Source organism: Panthera uncia, chromosome D2 (genome assembly GCF_023721935.1).
Source record: "Panthera uncia isolate 11264 chromosome D2, Puncia_PCG_1.0, whole genome shotgun sequence".
Lineage (NCBI taxonomy): Eukaryota > Metazoa > Chordata > Mammalia > Carnivora > Felidae > Panthera > Panthera uncia.
This window is the reverse complement of record NC_064818.1, coordinates 67,066,436-67,079,070: the sequence shown is the minus strand read 5'-3', so window position 1 is coordinate 67,079,070 and position 12,635 is coordinate 67,066,436. Positions and strand designations below refer to the sequence as shown.

General features: G+C 42.6%; 1 protein-coding gene across 4 annotated transcripts in view; it reads left to right on the top strand.

Moving 5' to 3' along the window:
- The window catches only part of GPAM (glycerol-3-phosphate acyltransferase, mitochondrial), a 62,993-nt gene that overhangs the window by 20,347 nt on the left and 30,011 nt on the right, over positions 1 to 12,635 (top strand). For 2 of the 4 annotated variants that reach the window (XM_049645755.1, XM_049645753.1), the window contains exons 2-4: positions 8,049 to 8,179; positions 9,305 to 9,427; positions 11,957 to 12,030. In XM_049645755.1, the coding sequence (XP_049501712.1) occupies positions 8,078 to 8,179; positions 9,305 to 9,427; positions 11,957 to 12,030 (299 nt within the window). In that variant the 5' untranslated portion in view covers positions 8,049 to 8,077. The other 2 variants (XM_049645752.1, XM_049645754.1) reach the window with 2 other exon arrangements.

Sequence of the window (12,635 nt, the reverse complement as noted above, 5' to 3'; positions counted from 1 at the left end):
CACGACTTGTCTCCGTCCCAACATGCCACGCACCATTAGACTTTTAACCCCACAAGGGCAGGACCTATGTGTGACATCCCCATATCTTCATCTTGTATCCTCAGCGACTAAGAAAGACTATCTTAAAGGCACTCTTGGTCAGTATGTCACAAAAGAAAAGATGCTGAAATAATCTCATGTCAAGGGTTCGTAGAAGTCCAACAGTGATGATTTTTGGGGTCCTCCTCCTCTCCCTTACCCAGGCACTTATGCAGAAAGCTTGAAATCCAGTCTCCTTGACCACTGCTCCCTGCCCAGGCCCCGCGTAGTGTGTGGACCTCCATCCCCTTCACAACACGCTCGGCCACTGGGATCTTCACTGAGGCTCCCAAGACTCTACATTCAGCCCTCTCAGTCTTCCTGGGGTCACTCTCCTTCTGCAGACCGGCCGCCTCCAAGGCCCTCCATGAAGCAATCTCAGACGGAATCCAGAACCAGTATCCTCAACACCTAACCCCTCCTCAGCGCCGTGCTGGTCCCCAACCCGTTCTCAGACAACCTCTTCTCACACAATCCAGCTTACTTCCACAGGAAAAACAAAGGGCCCATTCAGGTTTTGTCTTCTTGGTGGCCAACCCAATCATTAGTTACTGGGTTTTTTGTTGTTGTTGTTGTGTGTTTTTTTGGCTTTCAGCAACAAAAAGGCTGCTAATTGCAATTACTTAGCCTCCCTTAAGGGCTTGGGGAATCCAGGGTCTTCAACCAAAGAGCCTGGCTACACTCCTGGGAGAAGGGGAAAAATACCTTTCATTTCTTAAGAATGAACTGACAAATTGTAAAAAAAAAAAAAAGGTGACTTGTAAGCTCTTTCTTAATTAGCCTGCTTTACTAGTTGCCTGATCCAGTGCCCCAGATCCCTTCTGGAGCTGGTGCCCTGCCCTGAGGCATAGCTCATGGCTGAAACAAAGTCTGGATCCCTACCTAGTTCCTTCTGGCCTTCCTTCTTGGGGGTAGGGGGCTGGGGGTGGGGCTGGGTAGCCCCTTGGGGGTAGGGGGCTGGGTAGCTGTCAGGTAGCCCATCCTGTAGGAGATGCCAAGACAGATCTTCCAGAAGCCTGATGGCCTCCTGCTTGGGCTATTTGAAGTTTGTGGCTTAATTTACTACACTAAAGCAGTTTTTAGACGAATTGAACTCCTTATTCTGCCACAAATGTGGTAAACTTGAGTCAGAGGGGTTCCATTCTCTTCTGGTCTAGGATTCTTTCTAAATGTCTGGCCTGAGGTCACTTCCATTGCTACAAGCCCCCACAAGATAGACTGGCAGGGACTTTTTTTTTTTTTTTTTAATTTTTATTATTTTTTAATTTAAATCCAAGTTAGTTAACATATAGTGTAATAATGATTTCAGGAATAGAATTTAGTGATTCATCCCTTACATATATCACCCAGTGCTCATCCCAAGTGTCCTTCTTAATGCCCCTTCCCTGTTTGGCCCATCCCCCCACCCAACACCCAGCCAGCAACCTTCAGTTTGTTCTCTGTATTTAAGAGGGTCTTATGGTTTGTTTCCCTCTCTGTTTTTATATTAATTTTGCTTCCCTTCCCTTATGTTCATCTGTTTTGTATCTTAAATTGGCAGGGACTATTTCTTAACTCTTTCTCTCTCCCCCCCACCCCCATATATTTGAGTCATTATAGTGGCTAGAATTGTGCTCAAAATTAAATATGAGTCAGACACTCATTTGCTTGTGAGTAACAGAAAGTAAGATTATCGTGGTTTAAACAGAGATTTAACAAAATGCAGAGGTATGTGATTGGTGGCATTGGGTTTGGACATCAAGTTACGGAACAAATGGGGGAAAAAAGTGAAAAAGAAGCCGTGCCAGCTCCCTGTTCCCTTTTACTAAGAAAGAAAAGCTTCTCTGGAAATCCTCGAATTTGACTTTCTCTTAGGTCTCATTGCCCAGAACTGGGTCACATGACCATCTTGGCTGTAATGGATAGTTGGACTATGTATGTCAGAGCATGCCTTTATTTTGTCTTATTTTTGAAATATATCTATTTGGGGAAAAGAATTCTAGATTGAGTTTTTCTTTGAGTACTTAAAAGATGCTACTTTCCTGACTTGTTTGCAAACTTCTGTTGAGACATCTGCTGTCATTTTATCTTTGTCTCTTTACATAGATATGCATCTTTTTTTTAATTAAAAAAATTTTTTTTACATTTATTTATGTTTGAGAGACAGAGCACAAGTGGGGGAGGGGCAGAGAGAGAATGAGACATAGAATCTGAAGCAGGTTCCAGGCTCTGCGCTGTTAGCACAGAGCCCGATGCAGGACCTGAACCAACAAACTGTGAGATCATGACCTGAGCCCAAGTTGGATGCCTAACCGACTGCGCCCCTTAATTTTTTAAATATTTATTTATTTTTGAGAGAGAGAGAGAGAGAGAGAGAGAGACAGAGAGACAGAGAGACAGAGAGAAAGGGAGACACAGAATCCGAAGCAGGCTCCAGGCTCTGAGCTGTCAGCCCAGAGTCCGACGCGGGGCTCAAACCCACGAACCATGTGATCATGACCTGAGCTGAAGTCGAAAGGTCAACACACTGAGCCACCCAGGCGTCCCTTTTTTTCCACTCTTTTAAAATTTTCACTTTAGCACTGGTTTTAAGCAATTTAATGGTGATGTTCCTTAGTATAGTTTTCTATGTATTTCTACTTAGAGCTTGTTGAGCTTCTGGGATTTGTGAGTTGATAGTTTTTACCGAAATTGGGAAGTTTCCAGACACTATGTCTTGGAATTTTTTTTTCTGCCTGTGCTGACTCCTCCTCACTCTCATATTTGCTTCAGGGATTCCACCTGCATGTATGTTAAGCTCATGGATACTCTGCTTATATTTTCAGTCTTTTTATTCCCTCTGTATTTCATTTGGGATAGCTTTTATTGCAATGTTTTCAGGTTCTTTAACTTTTGTTTTTTTTTCAGTAATATTTAATCTGAAAGAAATGTAGGGGTGTGTGTGTTAAAAATCTCAGACAACGTTCTTTTAATTTCTAGGCGTTTGCTTTGGGTCTGTTAAAAGATTCCATGTCTCGACTTCTTTTGGCCACATAGAATACAGATCTAATTATTTTTTTTTTAATTTTTTTAAATGTTTTTATTTTTGAGACAGAGAGAGAGAGCATGAGCAGGGGAGGGGCAGAGAGAGAGGGAGACAGAATCAGAAGCAGGCTCCAGGCTCTAAGCTGTCAGCACAGAGCCCGAGGTGGGGCTCGAACTCACGGAGTGTGAGATCATGACCTGAGCTGAAGTCGGACGCTTAACCGACTGAGCCACCCAGGTGCCCCTCGAATTGTTTTTTAATGTCCTAGTTTACTGAGTCTGTAATCTCTGTCATTTCTGTGATTCTTTCAATTGATTCATTTTTCTCTGTATATGGACCATTTTTTCCCACTTTTTTTTTTGTATGCCTGATCATTTTCAATTGGTTGCCAGACATTGTGAATTGGGTGCTGGATTTTTCTGATTTCCTTCAGAAAAGGAATTTCATTTCCTTTTCTGATTTCCAAGTACTGTTGGGCCTTGTTTTGGGACACTGTTCTTGGAATCGGTTTGATCCTTTTGGGGCTAGCATTTAAGATTTGTTAGGTAGGACCAGAACAGCAATTACCCTGAGGTTATTTTTACTCCACTCCCAAGGCAAGACCTACTGAGTCATATATTATGAGGTTTCTGATCTGGGTGCCAGGATCAGGTCCTGTTCCTGGTCCTGTATGATCGCTGGGTATCTTTCCACTCTGACTTGTGGGAACAGAACCAATTCCCTGTCCCATGCAACCTTTGGTGATTGTTCTCTCTCTCTGTCTAGGTGGCTCTTTCCCTGGCCTTGGTTAGTTTCCTCCCATTCACGTGCTAATCAGCTGAAGACTGGAGCATGACCTGTAGGTCTTCACAGCTCCTCCTAACACGTGTAGTTCTCTTCTCTCTAGGTCTCTACTCCCAGCTCCAGCTGTTTGGGCTTCCCTGGTCTCCCGATTCTATCTCCTCAACTCAGGTAGTCTGTCTAGCTTTTTCTGGATCCCCCTCGCTGCACTGCTGTCTGGCACCTGCCTTAGTAAGCGGAATGCTCACCTTATTCGTCTGCTCTCTCTTATGGTCTGCCCTGCCCTGCTGCCTGTTTTATTTCTTTAGTTGTTTTAGTAGGAGAGTAAATTCAGTCAATGTTGTTCCATCTTAGCTGCCTTAGCTGCTGGATTACTATAAATTATTGTTGTTCTGTTGATAAAACAGATTGCTGAGGTTGTCAGCTGTTTCCAAAACAACTCTCCTTACGTAACCTGAAACACCTTGCATTGCAATCCACATCTCCTGCAAGTACAGTTCATCCTTGTGCAATGGATGTTACAGAAGAGTAACTACAAATAAACTCTGTGAAAGAAAATGTAATTTTCCCCTCTGGCTTCCATTTCCATTCCTGTAATGCTCTCTCTCTTTCATTTCACATTACTTTCTCTTTAGCTGTGACTTCAAACCCTGAGACGTTCCTCTGTTTTCTTTTTTTTTTTCTTTTTGGCCAGGGACCAGAAATCTATACACAAAATGTCATGACGTTTTGGGATTTGAATTCATGGTATTCTAGTCAACATAGCCTTTGAAGACTTAGGTGTGTGCTTGGAGTTAAGGTGTGTGTGGGTTTGAATAAAGACAGGAATTTGGACTTCAAGCAGCTCAATCTTTTTTTTTTTTTTCTTGCATCGCCACTCCTACAGTTTTGGATTGTTTTAAAAGAAGGACCCCCCTGAATTCTGAGATGAATTTAGAAATAGAAGCTGAAAGTTCAAGAAAAGGAACTCTTGTTTTTCTTCTTGTTCCTCAGCTTCAAGAGTAGCTATTGAGGGTTTACCATAAATGAGTGCTGTTTTTACTGAGACCGAGAAAAGTCACTGATTTTGATGATGAGTTCCTACTCTTGTGGAAGAATGACACAGATTGATAAAGACCCAGAATGTGGCGCCTGGGTAAATCTGTGAGCTTTCACAGAAGGGTGTGATTACTGAGGGCTGGAGAAGTTAGGGAAGGCTTGGGGACCTAGTTCAGGAAAGAATGATAGAATTTAGAAAAGAGTGGTGTGGGCACGATTAAGACTACGGGAACCCGGGTTTTGACTAGGGACAACCAGAGAGGTTGCTGTAGGAGCTCCTCTTGGCGACTGCGGGAAAAGTCGAGGCCTATCTGTTGGAGGCCTATGTGCCAGGCTCCGGCATGTGGACTGTGGAGAGCTCTGGATGGTTTTTGATGGGGGGACGCGGAGGGCATGTTTCGATAGAAGTGGGGGCTAATGTTCATAGAGGAGATGAGGACTGGCAGCAGAGGTGTGAGACCAGGGACTCTGCTCCATCTTAATCACCTTCATATCCCCATCTGCCAGTTCAAACAATGTTTGTTGTTAAGGTGCGGGTAAAACGTTATCTTTTGCCTTCCGAATTGCTAATGTTCTTGATAACCACTGGCCTTGTCAATGGCATGACAAATATTGTGAAAGAACTTCCTTGTGACCCCAAGTTATTTTGTTTGAAGGGTTAGAGGTAGGCAGATTAGGACTCGGGCTCTTTTAAGCCTTATTTATTTTTCTTTCAACTCATTTTCTTCCATTGTAAGGAAAAGGCACTCAGCCACTGTTAACAGACATTACACAACAGGGCCGCTCCCGATCCGCAGCTCCCCCCACCCCGACAATTTCTGCAGAGTCTTACAAATTTCCTAACCCCACACACACGCACAAGTGAACCAAACGGCCCAGGCGAACACTCCCCAAAGAGCGAGGCGGGGATACAGACCTCCAGATAGGCAGAGTTGACACAATGGAGCCTCAGGCGCACGTGCAGCAACGCGCAGGCGCGCGCACACGTGACTCGCGCCGAGGCAGAGTAACCTTCCGATTAGGCGCTCGTGCTCGGTTATTGGCCCCACCGGCCCCCTTGTGTGCGCACGTTCTATTGCGATCCGAACGCGGAGCCCGGGCACCGCCTCCCCTCCCCCCCCCCCTTCTAATGCACAATCGCACCAAGGGCCCCCCCCGCCCAAGTCTGAGGTCGGCCCACTCCCTCCGGCTCCGCTCACTCGCGGGCGCCGCCTGCGTCATCGGGACGCGACGTTGCAGCAGCACCGGCGGAGACTTGAAGTGCCGGCAGCTGCAGCAGCTGCAGCCGAAGCCGGCGCAGCTGCCGGGTGCGGACCGCGAGGGCGAGAGCGGCTGCGGGAGGCTGCTCGGGCCCGGAGTGCCGCGCCAAGTGCGTCGTCGCCCTCTCCGTTGGACCCGGCGCGACGCCGGCAGGTTGTTCTCATCCCCCCCGAGCTCCGGGGTTCCTCCTGAGAAGTGGGCCCGGCTCGTGCTGGGTGGGGGGTCGGGATGGTTCTGTCCCTGGGAGACCCGGCCGCGGTGTGGGCTCCCCTGGAGGAGGAGGGAAGTTCCCGTGGACTGAGTAGCCTACGCACCTCATTGCCTTTGAGGCTGCTGGGGTGCTCTGCAAGCAGCTGGTGCTGAGAACAGTCCGATGGCACATGACCATTGATGGGTCTGAGCGTGCACCGTGTGTCAGACGCTGGGTTAGGCACTTTATAGATACAATCCAACCCTCCCAGCAACCCCAGGAGGTAGGATCTAGCATATGCCCATTTTCCAGATGGGGAAACCCAGGCATAGAAGTTAACCAACTTGTTCAAAGTCACACAGATGGTCAGCAGTGGGTGGTTTGAATTCGGGTATGTTTGGCTTCCGAGGTGAGCCTCTTCCGATCGCTGTTCTTACAAAACCCAGAGTTGGTTCCCCTCAGCCGATAGTCTGGCGCCTCCAGATTTTGATTTACTTAGGGACCTCGGATCAACGCTATAGGGAGGGAGGAGCGAAGCCGTGACTTCCTATTGGCAATCCGCTCTCTCTTCTTCCACTCCTCCAGCTCTGGGGCCACCAGGGACTTTTTCTCGGGCCGCAGCGGGGCTCCCCATGCTTTAGCTACATTCTGCATGTGAAACTGATAGCTGATTTATTTTACAATCGTGAAGCGCTTTCATGCCAGGTGTATTGCTTTCCTGTTTTCTCCTGGCCTGTTAGGTTAGGTTAGGTTAGGTTGATGCCATGTTAAATTGTTAAGGATGTGCTATATAATGGTTGTGCCGAGGACAGTAGATGCCGCAGCAAACCCGTATGGGGATTATAACGAAATCAGAATATATGCTCCAAATAACAGTTACCCTGGACGTGACCTTTCAGAATTTTAAAGGAATAATTTAAGGCCAGGTGAGAAATAGACAAAAGCTGAAGCAATTTGACAATTAGGGAGTTTTTATATTTTCGGTTAATCTCTGTTTTCTTTAGCAGTGCACCGTTAGTGAACCTTTTCCCTTAGGGTATGAAAAGACATCGAAAAGGGTGAAAGCTTTTAAGTCCGATATTTCAAGATGGTGTGGTTTTGATTTAAAGCTTTGTAGATGTATTAAAAGTGCAAATGCCATTGCATTTAAGACATCACGAGAAAATTGAGAGCTCAATTCAGTTTAAGTGGGGAACTTTAGAGGCGCTCTCTCTAAAGGCTCTTGCCTTTACCCATGCTTCCATTGCATAGTATGTATGACCAAAAATTACCAGCACATAATTAAGGAAAATTACCTATTTGTGTGCATACATGTAACTTATATTTAATCAAATAAACACATGGCCTCCATTCTCCCAGGAACTATTCAGTTATTAATGCAAATAAAATAATTCTTCGTCACCTACCTGAAATAAGCTATTATTTACGTTGCCCTTTCGTGGCTGTTTTGTATTCAAGAAGTCTAAAGATGCAGATGTTGATTTAAAAAAAAAAAAGAACAGTCTACCGGAGATGATGTTGAGTTTAAACACATCAAACACTGTTTTTACACATCAACTAAACATGGTGGAAGCCCATCAGAGGTCATTTGACATCGTATGATGGAACAAAAGAATGTCGAGGTCAGAATTTTGAGTTTTGGTGTCTACTGTCTGGCTTATTAATTTAAATGGTGTATATATATATTTTTTTTCATAGCACATGATCTGGGAGTTACCCCTTGTGACATGGATGAATCTGCACTGACCCTTGGCACAATAGATGTTTCTTACCTGCCAAATTCATCAGAATACAGTGTTGGTCGATGTAAGCATGCAAACGAGGAATGGGTAAGTTGAATAGGGGTTAAAAACATTCAAAGATGTTCATTTTAATGTTGTTTATGAAGGTGGAGAACTGGAAGCGACATAATATCGTGTAGAGGTTAATATCTAAAGAAACTGCCTCCAGCTGTTAGAAGGTATGCCTATGAGACCTCATATTTAAAAATTCTTATGGTTTTATGTTAATTGGGAAGAGACAGTTGGGTAGGATATTTAAGCACAGTGATTATGTTAAAAAGCAAAATACTTTGCATAGAAAAAAAAAAAACCTAGGAGTTGTTTTGGATGGTGTACTTTCTGTATCTGTTTTCCATAATGTAATAAGTATGAATTTTGTAATGGAAATAAAGGGTTTTTTTTTTCTTCTAAGTGGGAAATAAATTTTAGTATGAATCTCAATTCAAAGGATATGCATTTTCTTGTATTGTGTTCCCCACCCCACCCCCCACCCCCCATTTTGACATAACATGGCTTGTTTAAAATATTTCTTGAACACTCTGCTTTATATAAAAATGATATCAGAGTTTTGGGGGGTTTTTCTGCTAATTTTTGAGAATGTTTTGTCTGGTATTTGAGCAACTAATGAACTCAATGAACAAAATGTTTAAAACAGGAGCAGAATTTGACCCTAACTGGACTTTACAGCTATAATTTAAATTCCAGCCAGGATAAAGGAATGTTACATAAGTTTACCTTGTTTTTTAATTTAAAATATTTCAAGTTGTATGTAACAACTTGCTTACTATGTAAGACTTTGTAGTGCTTTTGTGGGCGTCTGTGATTGAAGAGGAATAAGATTAACTGTTCCCTGTATGGATCCAGGAGCCTGATTTTATTTACCTGCTACTGTCATGGGCTGTTTAATCTTGCCTTTGAACCTCTGAGTGTGCAGACGTCCTTGCTAGCCATTATCATTCTTCGGTGTTCAATTTTTGCTTATGTTCCAAGTTTTGTTCCAAGTGTTGATGATGGAGGGGAGTACCATGAAGGAAAATTACACTGAGGAACTTATATTACCAAAAGAAATCGAAGTACTAAGTTTCTCTTCTGAAATATCTTAGTTTTAGAGAGAAAGTGGACAAGTATAGTTTTCTTGCCATTCAGACACTTTTTCCCCTTAACATTTATTAGGGTGAGTGTGGTTTCAGACCTACTGTCTTCAGATCTGCAACCTTAAAATGGAAAGAAAGCCTAATGAGCCGGAAAAGGCCATTTGTTGGAAGATGTTGTTATTCCTGTACTCCCCAGAGCTGGGTAAGAGTGTTACTGCTTGTTGACCTTTAATAAACAGAGTGAAATTCCAACTTTGTGTGAATCTTATTACTGGGTAGTCTTAATGGACTTAATTCATTTTAAGAACTTAGGCCCACGTTTATAAACCAAATTATTTCAAGTAATGATGTTGACTCAATTTGTCTTTCCATTCATTTATTCAGTAAATATTGGTTAAACAGTTGATGCTAAGTGATAATTTGGTTGTTTTAGTTTAGTATGACTTTAGGGGAAGGGTAGATCTTACTTTTAGATAACTCTAAGAGTTGGTGGGAACCTTCATGTAACTTCTACATGTTGAACTTTTAACTCAATGTTCAACTTCTAGCAAGATGAGCAAGGGGTAGCAGGAGAGAGTTTTAAAGCTTTAAAACTATGGCTTTGCCCTACTCTCCTTTTGGTAAGTTTCTGTTGGGGGAGGGTGAGTAGGGATGGAGGGTGTCTGTTGACTATGATAGTGAAGGATGGTTACTAAATGTTAGGATGAAGATTTAATTTATTTTTTTGAGAGAGAGAGCGCAAGCACGTGGGGGAGGGGCAGAGGGAAAGGCAGAGAGAGAATCCCAAGCAGGCTCCATACCCAGGTCAGAGCCCCCCATGGAGCTCCATCTAATCACCATGAGATCATGACCTGACCCGAAATCAAGTGTAAGATACTTAACTAGGGCCACGCAGTTGCCTCCCAGGTGAGGGCCACCCAGGTGCCTCAAGGATGAATATTTTAAATAGAGTGTATACGAGCTTGTTGTTTGTATCTTGGTGAAACAGACACAATCATTCAAAATCATCCATATTACAGTGTAGTATTTGAAGAGAGTCACTCAAATGAGTGGTCAGCCTCTGTTGGCAGTTTGCTAGAGGGATGAGTTAGCACAGGAATTTAGAATCTAATGTGGCTGTGTTCTCCGGCAGTAGAGTTGCCTTTTAAAAGGTATGCCTGGACGTTCAGCTCTCTCTGGGATGGGCCAGTTATCAGGACAGAAATTCTGCCATCTAAGTGCCTGTCATTTATAGAGATTGCTTGTAATCTGTATAAATATCTAGCTGTACTGCATGAATGTTCTATTCTGGATTGGCTTGGCAGGAAGTAGAATTCTGAGTCTGGTATAAGGGATTTACTAACTTGTGTGGGACCCAAGCAGTTTATGTTAAATATTCAGGTCTGCTCAAGAATGTCTTAATCATAAATATTGTTCCTTTTAGAACAGAAGTGCTATGTTGGTAGAATGGAACGGTCATGATAATTTGTGGTCCGGGAGTATGGCCAGTTCAGGTTAATAGGCCAGTAGAAATACAAATTTAAATAGATGATCATGTGGCTTTCTTTTTAGACCTGGCATCTTCTCTAATTCTAATTTTAAATGCTTAAAAGATCAAAATAATACCTTGACTCTAATGTGTTCTTAAGTCAGAAGAGAATATAGGAAATTACTTGGTGGTGGTGATAGGAGCGGTTTGGGGTAGGAATAAGTCAGTAGTATAGTATATAATTGATTTTTGCTTAAATACAGTTCCTGTTGGAGCTGAACTTGATCTTTGATGTTCTTCCATGGCATGTTTATTTAAAATGATTTTTAAAATACTTACTAGAGAACGTGAGTAGGGGAGGGGCAGAGAGAGGAGGAGAGAGAGGGAGAGAGAAAATCCCAAGCAGGCTCCATACCTTCAGCGCAGAGCCTGACATGGGACTCAATCCCGTGACCAGTGAGATCATGACCCAAGCTGAAATCCAAAGTCGGATGTTCAACCAACTGAGCCACCCAGGTGTCCCTATTTAAAATAATTTTAAATAATATTTTTATAATATTTTTTTGATATTTGCTACCCTTTCTCTGATACCATTTTCCTGATCTCTAAAGAGATTCACTTAAATATTTTTATATCTTTTATTGAAGGTACATTATGCTTTCCCAACATTTATCTGTGGAAAGCTTACCTTTTTGTCCCCACTGATAAAGCTATAGACTTTCTCTTTTGAGCAGAACTCTCTCTGAATTATCCCTTAAGGTTTCCTGTCAAGAGAGTCCCCTTCAGCCATACATTTTCTAATGAAGTAAACATTTAGAGCAAGATGTAGATTTGAATATTAAAAACCCCTGTCAGTCTCAATTTTTCTGTCTGTAAAATGGGGATAATAATTACTGTGTCAGCATTATTGCCAGATTTAGTAATCTAAAGATAACTATGGTACGGTATTTTTACATGTGGGAAACACTGAAATCTTCAGTGTTCCTATCGTTGATTTAAGCTCTCTGTAGCTTTAACTCTTTTGGGTTGAGGGTGGGGAATGAGGCAGGACAGGGAGGCACAATTTCCTTTGCAAGTTTGTGACCTTCTCTGAAGGCCAAAAAGTACTTTTCTCAATAAAATGTAATTTTTCTTCATCGCTTAGATTTTTGCAATGCCTAACTTCATACTTGAGTTATAAAAGTTATCAAGAAGTGGGAATGTGAGCTCTTTGCCAGAAATCCAATTGTATATTTATGTCTGTGTGTATTTCGTTTCATGTAGGATAAATTTTTCAACTCCAGTATCCCATCTTTGGGTTTGCGGAATGTTATTTATATCAATGAAACTCACACAAGGTAAAAAGAAATTTCTTATATTTCTAATACATCTCAAAAGAAGAACTGTAATAATCAGTGCCTATACCTTAAGATGAATCTCTTCATGTTTTTGAGTTAATAGAATTGAGCTTGTGACACAAGAGGCTTTATCTAAAAATTGGAAGCAGTACAGCCACCTGAGAGATCTGTTACTATTACTGCTATGTAATTATATGGTAACTATTTCATGAGGGTGTAGATATCACCTATAGCTTTCTCTTTTTGTTTGTGTGTGTGTGTGTGTGTACATTTTAATTTTTTGATGTTTTATTTTATTTTTTGAGAGACATGGAAAGACAGAGTACCAGCAGGGAAGGGGCAGATGGAGAGGGAGACACAGAACCCGAAGCAGGCTCTAGGCTCTGAGCTGTCAGCACAGAGCCCAATGTGGGGCTCAAACTCACAAACCACGAGATCATGACCTGAGCCAAAGTCAGACGCTCAACCAACTGAGCCGCCTAGGCGCCCCATTTGTATATATATTTTTATTAAAAAAAATTTTTTTTTTAATGTTTTATTTATTTTTGAAAGAGAGAGAGAGACCGAGTATGAGCAGGGTGTGTGTGTGTGGGGGGGGGGGGGGG